The sequence below is a fragment of the Choloepus didactylus genome, chromosome 3, assembly GCF_015220235.1.
Source record: "Choloepus didactylus isolate mChoDid1 chromosome 3, mChoDid1.pri, whole genome shotgun sequence".
Taxonomy (NCBI): domain Eukaryota; kingdom Metazoa; phylum Chordata; class Mammalia; order Pilosa; family Megalonychidae; genus Choloepus; species Choloepus didactylus.
The window spans coordinates 190,521,642-190,540,919 of record NC_051309.1 but is presented as its reverse complement, the minus strand read 5'-3'; the positions used below and the strand labels follow the sequence as shown (position 1 = coordinate 190,540,919).

Below are 19,278 nucleotides of genomic sequence, written 5' to 3'. Positions count from 1 at the left end.
CCTAAAATAAGAACATGAAAGTTGCCATGTGGAGTTACAGGATTAATTATTTTTCTTAAAATGAACCTTGGTAGCTTCAAGACATATCTTCTATATCTATTTTTCTTCAGAAAATTTAAGGACTACTCGTCTTCCAACTCATTGGGCTTTACCAAATTTGGAGGTCCTACTCTGTGCTAGGTCCTGTCTCTTCCATTGTAACCCACCAAGAATTCCATTTTGCTCACTGGAGTACCGAATATCAACAAATGAACAAATATTCTGAACAGCAGTAATAGCTTTTGCAGCTAAGGTCTTTAGTCCTTATTTTTACAACCTAGAAGACAAGTAACATAGAACTTTAGGTTACCAGTAACCTTATACCAATTCAATATATAAAATGATGAATTAATTTGGACTTAATTAAGTTTCTTATGGTGCTAATACATTGTCAAATTTTTGGTGAAAGGAACATTTCTTAAAAAATAGGATTTTTTTATCTCTTGTCAAATACTAAAAATAGGAAAGATGAGACAATGCTAATATGCTAATGAACCATATCAGATCAGTTATTTTTAGTGACTTCATAAACACTTTTTAAAGGATATGTTTCTGACTTATTAAAAATGATTTAAAAAAAATAAAAAACATCTAACAATACTATGTCAGTCCTAAAGTTGGTTTTCAGATACTTTGTTAATTTTAGCATTTCCATTTAGTGACTATAAATCTCTAGATAGGGGTTTTGTTTCAGAATAAGATCATGTTGCTGATTAAATGGAAAGACTGAAAAAAAAACAAAACAAGCAGAAGCCTTGTAGTCTTAATTTAAAATGAATGATAGGATGTGCCCTGGGGAAACATCAACATAATCTGGCCTGTGATGTTCCAAACATTCAGGGTCCCAAGCAGCACCCAGCCTGGCTGTCAGACCAGAGAAAACATCTGTACATGTCTGTTCTGCACACATTCCTGGACAATGGATCATTCTAGGGGCATGTAGATGTACAGTCAATACACATGCATGTATAAGAGATCTTTTTGAACAGAGTTTATAATGAAGCATTTGTTTGCTTTGCTATAAATAAGAGTCTGTGTGAAAATTTTCCTCCAAGCATGCAGGAGAGAAAAATGCTATTTAAATGTCTCTAAAAAAAATGCTTACTTTGTTCTAGTGTGAAAATATTTAAGATAATAGAAATTTAGGCATTATGCACTGTTTGAGAAATCTATATTTTACTTCTCTTTAGATATAAAGTTATAAATAAGTTTTTTCCAACAGCAAGTTTATTTAGAGTATATTTTTAAGTACTAAGCATTCTCTTGGAGCTATTTTCTCTCTTATTGAAGCTGTTATCAATCATTAACTTCCTTATCAGTCAATTTGTTACTAGCTTAAATGTTTGACATTGGTATTTTCAGTTTATTATCTCTGGTAATGGTTCAGGTCTTAAGAAACAAGGATAATATAGCTATCGCTCTGTTGCTGGTACTAAAACCACTATCAGTAGTAAAATTTTTAGCTGATATTTCTTGAAAACTTACTCTGTTGAGTACTTTATATACGTGAAAACATTCATTACTCATGATCTCATTTAACACTTGCATTATATTTGTATTAATAAAGGTGAGAAAATCAAGTTGAATTCTACTCCACCAAAATATTTTAACCATCACCTATAATTTGAAGAAAGGGTTATAAGAATTTGCATTAAAATTAATATGGCTCCATTCCATTACATTTTAGACATGATAAGAAGTTCTACCTGCTGACAAAATTAGTCAACCTGAATTGCATGCAGTAGTTTCCGGTGATCACTGCTCACCAAGGGAGGGACAGGAACAAGCCTGGCAGCTTTTGTTCCATTTACGGCCAGATGAAATGTCTATAAGACCCACTGTGAAGCACTAATTTCTGAACTATGATGATATTGAAGTTCTTTTCAGAATTTCACTCACACATATTCAATAATAATGGGGGTTGTATTAGGATTCTTCAGAGAAAAAGAGCCAACAGACATACATGTAAGAGATTCTACGGAATTGACTCACATGATTGTGAGGCCTGGCAAGTCTGAAATTTGTAGGGCAGTTTGGCAGGCTGGAAACTTGGAGAGGAGTAGATGATATAGTCTTGAGGCAGGATTTCTTCTTTTTCTAGAAATCTCAGTTATTTGTTCTTATAGCCTCTCATTAACTGATTGGATGAGACTCACCCACATTATCCCCAGTGTCTTAACTTCCTACCTGCTGATACAATGCATTGACAATGGAAAGTTATTGGCCCATGGTTTTGAGGCTAGAAGAGATCCAAAATTGAGATATCTGCATGGTGATGCTTTATCCCTCAAGATGTCGCAGTCTGGGGCTGTCTACCAGTGATCCTTGGTCCTTGGCTTTTCTGTCACAGGGAAGTCTTCTCCTTTCTCTTTGGGGTCTGTTGACTTCAAGCTTCTGGCTGCTGCCTGTGGATTCTCAGTCCATGCTGAATTTCTCTTTTTGTTTATAAGGACGTCAGCCATATTGGATCAAGGCCCACCCCCCACTCAGTTGGGCACCTTAACTAATAACATCTCCAAAGGGATCCACACCCACAGAACCGGGCTGGGACCTGAACGGAGGATGTGATTCAATCCCCAACAGAAGGTCATCTCCTTCACTTAAAGTCAACTGATTGTTGATGCTAATCACATTTTTAAAATGCCTCCACAGCAACAAATATGCCAGTATTTAACCAAACAACTGACACCATAACCTGGCCAAGTTGACACGTAGAATTATTTTCTTTGTCTAAAAGGAAACTTTTTGAAAGTCTAAAAATATATTCATTTATTTAACAAATATTTGAGTACCTATTACTTACTAGTCATAGTACTTGATTCCATCAGAAAAACAACAAAAGACACATTAATTTAGATATGTGTATAAGCCCTATTTAATCCTTATACATTTAACTTTCACTATGTAGATGCCACGGAGTGTAAGAATATAACTCAGAGCCCCTATTTACAAATTACTTAATATGTCCACTGATCAAAATGCTAAATTGCAGAAGAAAGTTGAACATTCTGAAAATAACCTTTTCATATGGCTATGCTTCTTTTTCATATGTCCTTGAGTCAAATTTGTTCCTTTTTCTTTTTTTACTGTCTGCTGATTACTGAAATGCCACAATATTCACCTTTTAGAATTGACTTTGCATTCTGTATGTGCATCTCTGCTTTCCTAGAAACAGCCTGCCTCTCATCTTTCAATGTGCTCTTAACTATCAATATTTTAGCCTTTTCTTTTCCTAAATTTTGAATTAAAATTATTTCCCACCCTGAAAATCTGAGAAAATAAATAGCTGACTACTTGATTTCTCTTCCTTAGTCATCCATTAAAATCCCATCAATTGGAGAACTGTTTTATCTCTCCCATGGACCAAGAGGAACAGAAAGAGAAAAAAGCAAATAAGTTGGTCTCATCACTGAGTCAATTCATGTCAAATCAGGAGATTCATTATTTAAAATTAGTGTTAGTTTCTTTTTTTGACATTCATTCTTCTGGTCACTGTGAAGTCTAGATAGATGGATAGATGGATAGATGGATGGATGGATGGATGGATGGATAGATAGATAGATAGATAGATAGATAGATAGATAGATAGATAGATAGATAGAGATAAGATAGACAGGCTCACACATATGACTTAATACCTGCTCTCTTGTGTTTGCAATCTAACATAGACCGTGACATCAGTTGTATGGAAAATTAGCTCAAGAATTAAATCCAAAGATTTATTTTGGTGTAGCCATGTCTCCTCTTTATATTTTACAGTGGACCAATATATCCTCTCATTAATTCAAGTCAGCAAGACACAAACTGGATATGAGAATATTTCCAACTATGGACTAGAAAGCATAGACACATAAACATGAAGTGTATGGTCTTGTAGTTTGGGTAAATGAGGGCAGAAAGGACAAGAAACTTCACATAAGGATTAAAAATCAGTCTTGGATTACATCAGAGTTGGAAAAGAAGAAAGAGCAGTACTGAAGAAGAAGAGAGCAGAGGCGGTGGTATAGTTGGAGGAGTGAGAAAGAACATGTCCTATTTATCTTGTTCCAATTACCACAGATTTTGGTTCTATTTTACATGTGAACATTTTCTTTATAAATGAATAATTTGAATATTTCTTTAATGATAGCAATCTGCAATGAAAAATCTGAACACCTTCCAGTATAAACGATTTTTGTCTTTGCTTAGGTTCACTACCTAATGGTTCTGTCTGCCAACTGGGCCTACGTGAAAGATGCCTGCCGGATGCAGAAGTATGAGGATATCAAGTCGAAGGAAGAGCAGGAGCTTCACGACATCCACTCCACCCGCTCCAAAGAGCGGCTCAACGCGTACACATAAATAAAACTGTCCTGTCCTTTCTACCATTTGAATGCTTTGGTGTTGAACTAAAGGCCGTCCAACCATCCAACCACCAAAAAACAAATTGAAAGTGCTTCTCATCAGTGATACTTAGGGTGACTTATGAGTCACCTGATACGATTCTTTGTTGTTTAGCACTTAGTTTCTTAATTCGTTAAATTGGTGTAATTCAGATCTCTTCTACAAGCTCCTATCCAGCCTTTGTTTTGAAATTTCTCAAACTCATTTAACAGTTCTGTGAGATCAAATATACTAACATTGTCAAATGCAAAGATTTGTTTGATTTTTAACCACTTCCTGTGTGTTATGCATAACAACTTTGGCATTATTTCTTATGTTTTTGAAAAGAAAATAGCTTTTTATACTTTTTAATTTTGATTTCGGTAACTAGTTTAACTACAGGTAACCTTCAAAGGGACCATTGTACATTAAGAACAATAGACAGAGGTGACATCATGATGACTCTTCTTGAGATACAGAAATTTTATCTCAAGATTAGTGGCCACATTACTACAGGCCCTGGTTAATGTTTTCATCAATCTAAGGTGCAATTTCTAAATTTGTAAGAGTAGGTAAAAAAAAAAAAAGTGCTTCTTATCTTTGTTAACATTGTATTTTTCTTGATGTACTCAAAAGGTATTTCTCTCTGATTACTCATGTTTGTTGTGAGCATGTAGAACCAATGACGCTAATGCATGGCTAGTTGCCTTTTTAAGATTGTGACACCAGGCTTACCTTTTAAACTTTACAGACATTTTAATGAAAATAAATACTTGTGGATTGCTGGAGAATGATCTCTTGGTGATTTAAGCAGTGGCTGGATTGGAACTTTTAATATGTTAATGTGGAAAATTAATTGCCTTTATGAAGGTGATATTAAAAATAAGCACACTAATCCCTCAGAAGTTGTTTTACCTGCTTTAAGGGTTTTAATGGGTTGCACCTCTGTAAACTATCCCTGAAATGTGTATGATATATTTGAAAAGGCTTCCATTAATCACTTTGCTTGCAGCCTTCCAATCTATTTTGGCTTACCTGTAGTGTTTTTTAAAATGTGGTCAGAGGCCACTATAGAATGTATTGTTTGGAAGTATAGTGCTATATTTGTGTTTTTATTTCAAGTAAGTCATTTTAACCAAATGTTCATTCATATTCATTTATAAGAAGTACCTGTATCAAAAGAATTAAAAAAAACAATCAGTATTATCGGACCAAATTTGGTGTTTGTTTTTAACCTTGACTCTCTTCTTTTGATTATTTCTAATGCTACAAGAATGCTGTAAAGTGTCTTTTCAAATGATGTAGCCTGACAGGACATTTTTATCAGTGTATAAAAACTAGGTAGTATTGTGCACTGATTTGACATTGTGAAATCCTTTCTCAGTTTAAGTGCATTTCTAATAAAATTTATTTGGGTGAAACAATCATTGTACAATGACTAGTCATGCATCAAGGTAATTTTACAAGTTCTTGTAGTTTGTAGGGGGTATTACTAGAATTTCCTGTGGCATGATTATGCATTCTGTAGTATTATTTAAATTAATTTGGGATTGGTTTTGCTTTTTTTACACTTAGGTTATCTTACTGGTTTAACATTTTTCTGATATATGCAGTATTACAGATATTCAGCAAAAGTATTAATGGGCTTCTTTTAATTCTATATTATAGTGTTTTAGTTCTGTGTCTTAACAGTTTGTGATGATTTTTAAAACTGTCTTTTAAACTTATGTAATGATGTTGATGCTTTTGGCTTTTTTTCTGGTATTAGAGTTTGTATTTTCACAGAGTGCTTTGTAGCAGGCATTACAATTAATCTGTTTTGTACATAAATGTGCCAACAGCTTGATGGTGGCGTTTTTGAGATGTAGAACAAAGTGCTTGCAAAATGTAATAAACACACTTGTGTACTTTGTGTACTTATTATTAGTTTCTGCAGTGTTTTTTTTTTTTTTTTTTTTTGTTTGGTTTTTGTTTTTGTTTTTGTTTTTTTGTCTTGTTTACTCCTTTTTCCTACGTGTGCATATTCTTTTCAAATGAAATAGATGCTGTCTCCTTAGGATGCTCACCTTATTTGGTTGACCTAACTCTTGAAAATTCTGTGCATTGACATGCAGTATAGGAAAGGTAGGGATAGTCAAGGGAAGGGGGGGAGAAGTAGGGACTTTGCAGGACATTTAGATTAGTAAAGGAGAACTATTCTGCAGTTTTGCTATTTCTTTGCCTATTTCTAATATGTTTTTGTTTCGTTTAGTGCTTCACTAATAGAGAAGCAAAAAAAGAAAAAAATCTGTTTTCTAGGCTTGTTTCAAAATATCAAGGTGAGAACAATGAAATGAAAAAGATTTTCTAGGGGTTTTGTTTGCTTTGGATCTAATTTTTTCTCTTCAAACAATAACTTATGGAAATTTAAAAGTAATGAAATAGCTATTAATAAAAATGTTAATTTTTAGGCCTAAGGAACTTTATTAGCCTCCAATTATTTATGTATTAATACAAATGGCAACTTGGAAATGTTGTAGACTTAGGTTAGAGATATCTACAATAATTATGAGTAGATCTGTATAAAATGTCTTAGTTATCCTTTAAAAAGTCATTTTGAAGACAATAAGAAAATTATTCCTTATCAAATCTTATTAAATTATAATTCTTACTCTTTCCAGGTTTTACAAAATTCTTAGTCTAGTGTTTTAGTTTCCGGGCTGCTAAAACAATTACCATACAATGGGCTGGCTTAACAACAGAGATTTATTGGCTCAGGATTTCAGAGGCTAAAAGGCTTGCTTCTCCTTAGGGTTGTATCTCCCAGCTGGCTGTCAATTTTTGGGTTCCTTGGCTTTTCCATCACATGGCAATGAACATTGCAATTGAGATGCCTTCTCCTGGCTCTGGTTTCCATCGTCTTCCAGTTTCTGGCTGCTCCCCATGGTTTTCTCTCTCTATGGCCTGTCTATAAGGACTCCAGTAATAGGAAAAACTCTTCGTGATTCAGCTGGTCACTCATTAACTGAAGTAACCTCCTCAAAAGTCCTACTTACAGTGGGTTCACACCCACAGAAATGGATTAAGATTCAGAACATGTTTTTCTGGGGTATATACATAACTCCAAGCCACCACACATAACAAGATAATAAATAATTATGCATTAAAGAGTATCAAAGATGAACAAAAAATTCATAGTATATATATTTCAAAAAATTGATAACAAGATTATCATAATTCTGAAAACTGAGTTCATTTCTCTTCATAAAAGTACACATATTATCTTGAAAATAAGCAGTTTTCTTTGGTAAGTATATAGCTAATGTTAAGAAAAAGAAAATTACTCACTTTGAGAATAAATTGAGTACTGGCCAGCTCTGACTTGGGGATATAATCAGTTTACTTTTTCATGTTAAAACTTAGAAACAGTAGACTCTGACGTACTCATTCAAAGAGCAAGTAAATATGACTTTTTATGTTACTGTTTTATTTTTTCCTTTTAGATAACAGAAGGTCAAAGCATAATTGTCTTAGTTTGCCAAGACTGTTGTGACAAATACCCTACACTGGTTGGCTTAAGCAACAGGAAGTTAATGTGTCATGGTTTTGAAGCTGGAAGTCCTGAATCAAGGTCTCCACAGGCCATGCGTTCTCCTGAAATCTTTAGGGTTCTGTTGCTGGCTTGCGGCAGTCCTTGCCACTTCTGGACTTGCAACACTTGCTCCACTTCGGAGGCACTCTCTCCTCTCAGACTTCTCCTACTCTGGCCTCTTCTGATTGACTGTGTCCAAATTTCCTCTCTTTACAAGGCTTCCAGTCATATGGATTAAGGGTCACCCTGATATTTGGCTTCAACTAAATAGAATCTTCTGAGGTGCTTTTCACAACTAAGTCCACTCCTTAACTAATAATTACATCTTCAAAGGTCTATTTACAAATAATGACCACAGGAACATGGATTAAGACTTGAATGTGTCTTTCGCAGAGGGTGTGATTCGATCCCCAACAATATCATCTTAAAAATATTTCATTTAAGTAAACTGATAGCTAAAATATGCTGAAAATCATGACATTTGAATTAAACCATCATGTCTTCCAGAAATGTCATTAAATCTTTTGTAAGACAACAGATCATTTTAAATCAGTAGGAAGCAAGCCTGTAAAATGGTACTAGCTCAAATATAAACATCTTTCTGCTGGCTTAAATAAGCCCAGTGCCTTGGGTTTCTTCTCACAAAAGGAAATTTTTCTCTCTTTTTTTTTTAAATCATTTTTTGTTTGTTTTCGTTTGGTTTGGTTTCTTTGCTTTTTTCCGTAAATATCTGTCATGCTTGAAAATTGAAAATAACTTATTCCTTTTATGAAAATGAAATAAAATTTGTCTCAAAATGTATTTAACCTGTGGAAATTCCTCTGGCTGGCAATACAAAGCAAAGCAAAGCAAAAACAAATAATGGGAAAATACGAAAGTACTGAGAAGAGTAACTAAGAAGTGTGAATCCAAGTAATTCTGTTATTTTTCTTTGAAAAAGAGAGACAAAGAAAAGAGCAGTGTAATTGAAAGTTTTATCTCATGGGGGGTAATGTAAAAAAGAAAGTTGAAAATGCAAAAAAAAAAAAAAAAGATTAGATCAGGAAATAATAACCTACTAAGTGAAGGAAAAAAAATACAACTGAGACTTCAGAATCTACTTTCTTTTCAGTGTTTTTCCCCCTCTCCTCAAAGTACTTGAGCAGATACTCAACTTTCAGGTTTTACAGAGAATAAAACACTTCTTAGTCTCATAGAAACTGGTACAGAGCCACAGAAAACTGATTCCACTTGGCTGCCCAGTACAATGGCTCTGATTGGAAAATGGAAAAACCTTTTGAAAAGACTTTTTTTTTTTTCATTTGCTTTAACAATTCTTTTTGTCTCTTGTAGGCCATATTGATGGGAATGTGGTATCCCAGACAAATCCAATTCTGTGAGTCATTTCATGTGAATTAAAAGAATGAAGAAACAAGGGCATGTGCTGAAAGATGGAGTACAAGTGCTTTTTGTATGTCACTTAGGATATTCCATACTTTCTTATTATGTGCATGTAAGCACTTAGAATTACTGTGCAGGGGTGGTTCCTCAGAGTCAGACATTGCTTACTATTTCTAACATATTGCTTTGCTGAGTGGTATTAATAAAGAAAGAGGTAGAATATTTCTGGAAATAAGGAATACCACAGTTTGAGCCAGATGAAGACAAAGCTCTCCTGCTTGTTCATAAAAGATCAGTAAGTAATGGATTTTAGTCACTGACACAACTTGTGAAATTTCATCACCACCAATCATAATTGCTTCAGTAGATATATGTTAGATAGTCATGCAGAAAGTGAGTGACCATCCACTCAATTTAACTTCAAATCTCTACTGTTAAAAAAGGGCTAACTAGTGTACTAGGAAGAACCACCTAGGAATGAAATTGATTTAAATTCTCTAAAATTCAGATTTTCCCTTTGTGAAATGTATTTGTCCAAATGGTGGTATGAGAATTCAATGAAATGATGTATGTAAAGTAACCACCATTGCTGGCACTAATGTATGGTAGATACTTGTTTCTAATAAGGGCAATAGTGCATCTGCCGTATCACCAATTTGATAATCAAATTGAGATCATGGGGATGTTCTTCATGATCCTCTTAGCCATCGTTTTTTTGTTGGTAATGGCAAAGAGAGCCCACCTGTACAAGATTTAAGTATAGGGCACATATGTTTCACATGAGTAGGAGTATGGTGTTAACAGGACCCAGATCTCGAAGCCAGATTGTTTGCAACTTTCTTCCTTCCTTATGTTATGGCAGAGGCTATGTTCTTTCTCATGTCAGAGACCAGTGCTCCTCAGTTTACATAGTCATTTCCTCCTTCTCAGGAAACCTACATTTTCATTCTTGTCTTTCATCTTCTATAACTCCAAACTCTGCCTCTCCATTGGAACATACCACTGAGCTCTTAATCATGCTCAGGTCATCCTGATTTTACACAACAAAAATACAAGGAAACACAAAACCCTACCTGGATTCCTCACCTCATTCCAATTTATACACATTGTTTTCATAGCCAAAATTATCAAGAGTTGTCTGTTCTCTGCAGTTCCTTACCTCATCAATCCTAAATTCCTAAACCAAAACAGAGTTCTGGTGTCCACTGTCTCCTCTTTTACCAAAATAACTATTACTAGAAAATCGCCAATGTCATCTCTATTGCCAAATTCAGTGGATGCTACTGAGTTCTCAACACATTGTTTTACATTTGGCAATAGTAGCCACTCACACCTTTGTGAAACTCTCCCCTTGTGATGACAGCACAATCTTACTTTTCCTCCTATAGCTACTGTTACTTCATCTCTGTCTCTTTTTGTATTTATATTCCTCTACCTAGCCATTAAATGCTAGATTTCCACAAGGCTTTATTCTTTGGTTTTCCTCACTTCTTGCCTTTACAGTCTTCCCTTGGCAAACTCATCCTCACTGATGCCAACTTTTTATACCATGAAGAGTCTCAAATTTAGATCTGCAGCCCATAGAGGAACTCCATGCAAAATGTGTATTAATGTATTAGCTTCCAAGGGCTGCTACAACAAATCACCACAAACTTGGTGACCTAAAACAAGAGAAATTTATTTTCTCACATTCCTACAGATCAGAAGTCTGAAATTGAGCTCTGAGCAGGGCTGTACTCCTTCCAAAAGCCCAAGGGGGCAATCCTTTCTTGTCTCTCTCCTCGCTTCTGGAGGCAGCTGGCAGTCCTTGGCACATCACTGTAATCTCTACCTCCCTCTTCACAGCACCTTCTCCTCACGTGATTATGTCTTTCTTCTGTGTGTTTCTTATAAGGATATTTGTCATTGGATTTAGGGCCCACCCCATCCATTCCAGGATGATCTCATCTAGAGATCCTTAACTTAATTACCTCTGCAAAGACTCTTTTTTTCCTAAATAAGGTCAGGGAATTAGGATATGGACATAACTTTTGGGGGTCACCATTGAACCCATGATAGTCAGCATAGACTGACTGACACAACAAATTAACCTGAAATAACATTGCCTTGACACAATGAAGTTTTAATTCTTGACAATGTGTTTTGATGTGAGTGGGGTTGGTGTTTTGTAGGAACACAGGGAATTTGCCTACCTAGTGAATTTGCCATTCCCCAGAGCCTTGGAGACCCCCATTGGACCCTTTCCATCCAGCTGGCAGATGATGAACAATTAAAGGCATGTAGGATGTCAGGCAAGGAATTTTATGGGCCTGGCCAGAATTCAATTGCATAGCCACACCTAACTACTGCAAGGGAATCTGAGAAATGGTCAACATAGATACCCAGGAAAAAAAAGGGATATGATTTGGTGATTAACCACAAAATATACATTTATATCTCCTACCCCAACCCCCAGTACCCCTGGCCAACTCCCCACCGAGAGAAATAACCTAAAACTTTATCCAGTCTCTGAATATAATTAAAAGTGCAGAATTTGGAGATGATGCCAGGTTCATTTCATCAAATCCAGATTTGGATCCTTGTGTTCTAATGCCTTAGGACCCTCTCTTCCACACTGAATATATAACAGTGGATCAGGGATAGGTAACTGCAGTAAAGAATAGAGGACAGAAAGCAATCACTTCTTCATAATAGTTACAGATTACTAGGCTGACTTTGTGAGGGCCTCTTACCCTGGGCATGGGAGGAAATTCTTTGATTAGACCATGAGTAATGTTTTCCGGAAATAATTCCTTTGCCCATTCTATTTGCCCTGGTTCTGTCTGCTGGGAATTTGGTTTTCATTTTCTCTTTTTGTCTATTATCCTCCAAGGCCATATCTAAAGTGGGTAATGGAGTGGATAGTCCCCTTAGAGTCTGCCCACTCTCCAAAGATTGCTTAACGCTGGTGTAGGTAAGGAGATCAAATGCTAAGTCCTGAATAGTTAAGGTTGTTTTTTTTAATTGCAATTTTATTGAGATATATTCACACACCAAATAGTCCTTCTAAAGTATAAAATCAGTGGCTCACAGTATCATCATATAGTTGTGAATTCTTAGCCACAATCAATTTTAGAGCACTTTCATTACTCCAAAATAAAGGAAAAAATAAAAATAAAAATAAAAAAGAACACCCAAAACATCCCATACTCCTTAACCATCCCTATTATTTATGTATTTTTTTCTTTATTTTATCCCTCATCTGCCCATGCACTGGATAAAGGGAATGTCAGTCACAAGGTTTTCACAATCACATGGTCAAATGATGAAAGCTATATACTTATGCAATCATCTTTAATAATCAAGTCTACTGGGTTACAGTTCAACAAATTCAGGTATTTCCTTCTAGATATATTAATACACTAGAAACTAAAAAGGGATATCTATGTAGTGCATAAGAATAACTTCCAGAATGTCCTCTCAACTCTATTTGAAATCTTGTACCCACTGAAACTTCATTTTGTTTCATTTCTTTTCCCACTTTTGGTCAAGAAGGCTTTCTCAATCCAATGATGCTGGGTCTACACTCATCCCTGGGAGTCATGTCCCACATTGCCAGGGAGATTTTCACCCTTGGGAGTCATGTGCCATGTAGGGGGGAGGGCACTGAGTTTACCTGCAGAATTGCCTTAGAGAGAGAGAAGCCACATCTGAGCAATAAAAGAGGTTCTCTATGGATGACTCCTAGGCATAATTATAAGTAGGATTAACTTCTCCTTAAAGGTTGTTTTGTTTTTAAACCAGGTTCATGTTGTTTTGGCAATACAATATCCTCAAAAGTTTAGTAGGCCTTAGTAACCACAGCAGAAGTTCTTTCCAAAATACAGGTTGCCCATACTTCTGCCTTTCTCTCTTAATTTAATAGTTTTATTTTAACGCTATTTGGAACAGTTGAGTGGGATGCTAACATACTTAGTCTGATCTTTACTACAAGAATAAGTCTTAAAGGGATTTTATCTCTCAAAACCTTTCTCATTCTTAATTTCTTTCTATTTGGGATCTAGAATCACCCAGCTTTTCCAACCTAGAGGGGCCCCACATTTCTGGACTCTGTTTCTTTATATCTTCTTGATAACTAGAGAATTCTTTATAAATCCCCATTCTTTTCTATAATACCTAGCCAAACCTAGCCCACAGTAGCCAAAGTACATTATTAATAATTTTTTTCCAACTTCTTCCCCAAGGAATACTGTATCACTAAATTATAGCAAATGACAGCTTTATCAAATATTTTGACCCTGCAAAAAAAAAAAAGGTGACCATTTTTTTTAAGTCTAATAACAGTTTTCTTCTTTTTTACTATTGAGACAGTGTGACATATTTTACGGTTTGTTTGTTTTAAATTGTTTTTAACATCAGTACCACACTTTCAGCACCAATTTCTCTGTCAGGCAGGATTAGCTATAGCTTTAAAATAAATCCCAATGTCTCAATAACTTTACACAATATATTTTTATTTCCCACTTACTTCATGGTACAATGTGAATCAACAGGGGAAGCTCTGCTCTGTGCAGTCTTTGAGGACTCCATTGCCTTCCATCTAGTTGCTCTCACTTGGAGAACCCCATGTATCTTCGTCATCCAGTCAGCCAGAAATAGAAGAGAGAATGAGCATGGAGGATGATGTGGCAGCTTTTATCAACCAGCCTATAGCCCAAATTCCAATACTCTGATGCAGAGTTTCTCCTAACTGCAGAAATCTCTGAGAAATAGAGTTAGTTTTGTGCCCAAAGAGGGAAGTGATTTGTCACTAACTAGCCAATTTGTGCCTCAAACTGTCTACTCAACATCTACTCTTGAATGCTTCAGTCACTGAATAAATTAACTTGGAATCTGTTCTCCCTTCCATCTTATTCTCTCTCTTCATAAACAGCATTGATATATATCCACTTGTACCAGCAAGAAATTATTTTCCTCCTGACATTTTTTCTTCAGCAAAATCATGCCTACTCAACAATTAATTCCTGTCAATTTTACCTTCTAAGTATCTCTCAAAATCATCTGTTACACTCCATATTCATACCACCAATTGATTTCAAGACATCAATTTTCCCTTCTTTTAATTTCTATAATGACATTCTATATGGTCCCTGTGCAACTGCTGTGGTTTCCCCACCAATTCATTACCTACACCGCAGCCTCGAGGACTGAACCAACAGGAAACAATAACAGTAATACATACTTGACTATGTCATCCTCCGCAGAGGCTTTCTTTTATTCTTAGGAGGTAGCTATAAATTAGCATACCTTATAAATTCTGCAGAACCTTACCCTTATCTAGACTCCAGCCTTATTACCTACTGACTGTAGGAGCAGCAACCACACTAAGCTTCTTTTCTCTTCAGATGCATCATCCTTTCTCTCACCTCTGACTTCAGGATATACTTTGAACCTGCTTGTAATGCTTCTTTCCTCCCTTTTTGTGGTCTAATTCATTTTCCTGTATCCTTCAGATGATAGCCCAAACCTTTTGACCTCAGAGAAACATTTTCAGTTCTCCTCTTACATCTGTGTTCAGGACCCAGCAACCCATCATTACATAACCACTATAATTATAATTAACTCATTTCTTGGGAAATGAGTTGTATTATGTTTGTTTCCTTCAAAAAGAATGCAATCCTTCATAGGCAAGCATCTTGTTCTGCCTTCTGTTCCCAGCGCCTTGTACTGTGCTGGACAGAGGGCAGTTTTTAAAATAAGTATTTGCTGAATAGATGAATTAATTAACTGGAAATAGAAAAAGCACATGAAAAACCATGCAAAGTAGTTTGTGGTATGATAAGGAGATTTGTTTCATTAGTGTGAATTGGGGCTTTCAAGTATAAGGAAAAAATAAATGCTTTGCTTAAAGCATGTTCAATCTACAGATTTAGGTAATGTCATAAATCTCATAAAACTCAAAAAGATTTGCTCATTTTTTGAGTTTACATTCTATTTAATAATTATGCTATAATTAACTTGGTATCTTTAAAGAAGGTATGTAGTTTCTTCCTTTTGGTTTGATCCATTTTTGCAACGTGACTGTTTGTCTCTAGAAATACTTCCTGCTGTAAAGTCAAATATTTAGCTACCATCTTTCTTTTGGTTAAGGTTAGTATGATATACTTTTTTTTCCATTCCTTATAATTGATGTATGTCTAAAATAAACAGTATGTTTTTTTCCAGTGTGGGGATCTTAGTCTTTGACCAGAATATTTGCTGAAATTATTTTAATGTATACTGATTTGTTGGGTATATATCTAATATATTTAATATCTCTTAGTTGTTTTCTAGTAGACTTTCCTGTTTTAATTTTCTCATTTCCTTTTTCCCTGAATATTTTTTAAAATAATAAACTTTATCTTTAGAGTAGTTTTAGGTTTACAGAAAAATTGCCTAGGAAGTACAGAGTTCTCATATGTGCCCCCAACCTGCACACACACACAGTTTTCTCCTATTATTAAGATCTTGCATTAACATGGTACATCTGTTAAAATTGATGAGCAAATATTTATCCATTTTTAGTAACTGAAGTCCATAGTTTACATTAAGATTCTTGTTGATGTGTATAGTTTATGGGTTTTAACAAACATGTAATATCTTGTGTCTACCAATACAGAATCATATAGAATAGATTCACTATCCTTAAAAATGCCTTGTGTTCCACCTATTCATCCCTTCCCCAAACCAACCCCAAACTTATGGCAACCACTGATCTTCTTACTCTCTCCGTAGTTTTGCTGTTTCCACAATTTCATATACTTGGATTCATACAGCATGTAGCCTTCTCAGATTTGCTTCTTAAATTAACAAGATGCATTTTTGTGTCCTCCATGTTTTCTGCAGCTAGAATGCTCATTTCTTTTAATCACAGAATAATATTGTATTGTATGGATGTTCGACTGTTTGTTGATACAGTCACTTATGGAAGAGAAGCTTAGTGGTTTCCAATTTTTGCCGATTATGAATAAAGATACTGTAAACATTCATGTGAAGGTTTTTGTATAGACATAGGTTTTAAACTAATTTGGGTGAGTACTTATAAGCAATATTGCTGTAGCGTGTGGTCAGACTATGCTTGGCTTTGTAAAATATTGCCAAACTGTCTTCCAGTTTGAATGTTTGTTTACTTACTATTGAATTTTTAAGAGTTCTTTGTATATTTTTGTATATAAGTCCTTTATCAGATATATGTTTTGCAAAGATTTTCTCCCAACCTGTGATTTATCATTTATAATGATATATTATGGTGTTTTTATATATAATAATACATAATATAATACATAAATACATGTAATATATATATAATCTAATACATATAATATACAAATAATATGCTATATATGCACATATACATATAATATATACATATAATCTAAATAATATAATGAATACTTAACTTTCTGAGGAAATGCCAAACTGTTTTCCCAGTACCTGCACTATTTCACACACTGTCTCCAACATTTTTATTTTCCATTTTTTGAATAGTAGCCATTCTAACGAGTATGAAATGGTATTTCATTGTGGTTTTGATTTGCATTTCCAAAATGACTAATGATGTTGAGCATCCTGTCATGCGCTTGCTGATCATTTGTAGATCTTCTTTGGAGAAATGTCAATTTAAATTATTTGCACATTTTTAAATTGGGGTGTTAGTCTTTATATTGTTGTCTTTCTTTTTCTAGAGCCTCAAGTTGTGAGGTTAGCTCTCTGATTCAATGTCTTCCTTCTTTTTTATTAGAGAAGTTGTGAGTTTTCAAAACAATCATGCATAAAATGCATTCCATATACCACCTGTTTAACACCTTGCATTGATGTGGAACCTTTGTCACTATTGATGGTAGCACTTTTTAAATAATTATACTATATTTTTAACAGTAGTTACCTTTGTTACAATTGATGAAAGAATATTAAAATAGTTCTATTGTTCATTTACATTAGGTATATTTTTCTCATATACCTCTCTAATATTACTACCTTGTATTAGTGTTATACATTTGTTATAACCCATGAAAGAATATTCTTTTACATGTACTACTAACTATAGTCCATTGTCTACAGTAGTATTCACTGTGCTGTTAATGTAGCCATTTAGAGCTTTAAGTTTCCTTCTCTGCACTGCCTTTCCTGCATCCTATAAGTTTTGGTGTGATGTGTATTTGATTTCATTTGCCTGAAGAAATTTTCTTATTTCCCTTGTGTTTCTTCTTTGACCCACTGGTTGTTTAAAAGTGTGTTTTTAATTTCTATATATTTTGAATTGCCCAGTTGCCCCTCCCTTATTGATTTCTTACTTCATTCCTTTGTGGCAGAGAAGATAACATTGTATGATTTCAATATTTTTGAATATTGAGACTTGTTTTGTGACCTAACATATGGTCTATCTTGGAGAATGTTCTATGTACATTAGAGAAGAATGTATTCTGCTGCTGTTGGATGGAGTGTTGTATATATGTCTGATAGGTCTAGTTGATTTAGAGTTTCATTTAAGTCTTTTAGTATCTTATTGATTTTCTGTCAAGATGTCCTATCCATTATTGAAAGGGATATACTGAAGTTTCTTACTATTAATGTAGAACTTCTTATTTCTCCCTTCAAATTTGGCAATATTCATTTAACATATTTTGGGGTGCTGCTGTAAAGTGTATATATATATTTATAATTGATACGACTTTGTGTTGAATTGATCCATCTATCAGCATGTAATGACCTTCTTTGTGCCTCACACCAGTTTTTGACTTAGTGTCTATTTTTTCTGATATTCTTAGCTACCCAGCTTGTTGTGGTTACTACTTGCATGGCATATTTTTTCCATCATTTCACTTTCAACCTACTTACGTATCTAGATTAAGGTGAGTCTTTCGTAAATAGCATATAGTTGGTTCATGCTTTTTATATCCATTCTGCCAGTCTCTGCTATTTGACTAGAGAATTTAATCCATTTATATTTAAAGAAACTACTGATAATACAGTATTTTGTTCTGCCATTTTGCTAGTATCTCATACATTTTTTTGCCCCTAAATTCTTCCATTAATGCATACTTCCATATTTATTTGATTTTTTGTAGTATACCATTTTGAGTCACTTACTATTTCTTTCTGTATATATTTTTCATGTATTTTCTTTGTGGTTACTTTGGAGCTTAAATTTATTTATTTTGACTATTTGTTTTTCTTTATTAGAGAGATTGTGGTTTTATAGAACAATCATGAACAAAATGTGTGATTCCCAGACACCACCCCACCACCAACAAAGTGCAATGGTGTGGAATATTTGTAAAATGGATGATAGCACTTTTTATAATTGTACTATTAATTAATGTCCATGGTTTAACTTAGGATTCACTGTTTGTGTAGTAAAGTCCAACGGTTTTGTTTTTAATTTTTATTCTGTTATCATATATGTAATCTAACATTTCCCTTTTTAATCATATTCAAATGCATGTATTTCAGTGCTGTTAATTGCATTCACATTTTTGTATTACCATCACCACCCTCTATTACCAAAATATTTCCATCATTCCAAAAAGGAACTCTGTACATTTTAAGCCTTAAATTCTCATTTCCTATCCCCCAATCCCTGTCCCCTGGTAAACTATATTCTGTATTCGGACTCTATTATGAGTTTGCTTATTCTAATTGTTTCAAATCAGTGAGAGCATACAATATTGGTCCTTTTGTGTCTGGCTTATTTCACTCAGTATGATGTCTTCAAGGTTCGTCCATGTTGTCACATGCATCAGGATTTCATTCCATTTTACAGCTGAATAATATTTCATTGTATGTATATATCATATTTCATTTATCCATTCATTGGTTGATGGATGCTTGGGTTTCTTCAATCTTTTGGCGATTGTTCATAATGCTGCTATGAATATCAGTGTGCACATAATTATTTGGGTCCCTGC

The 19,278-nt window shown here is 34.5% G+C and overlaps 1 protein-coding gene across 2 annotated transcripts in view; it reads left to right on the top strand.

Annotated features, from left to right (window-relative positions):
• GPM6A (glycoprotein M6A) overlaps positions 1 to 6,324 on the top strand; it is a 393,567-nt gene extending 387,243 nt beyond the window's left edge. For both annotated transcript variants that reach the window (XM_037831042.1, XM_037831041.1), the window contains exon 7: positions 4,228 to 6,324. In XM_037831042.1, coding sequence (XP_037686970.1) covers positions 4,228 to 4,380 — 153 coding nt within the window. In that variant the 3' untranslated portion in view covers positions 4,381 to 6,324. The remainder of the gene's footprint in view (positions 1 to 4,227) is intronic.
• The last annotated feature ends 12,954 nt before the right edge of the window (positions 6,325 to 19,278 follow it).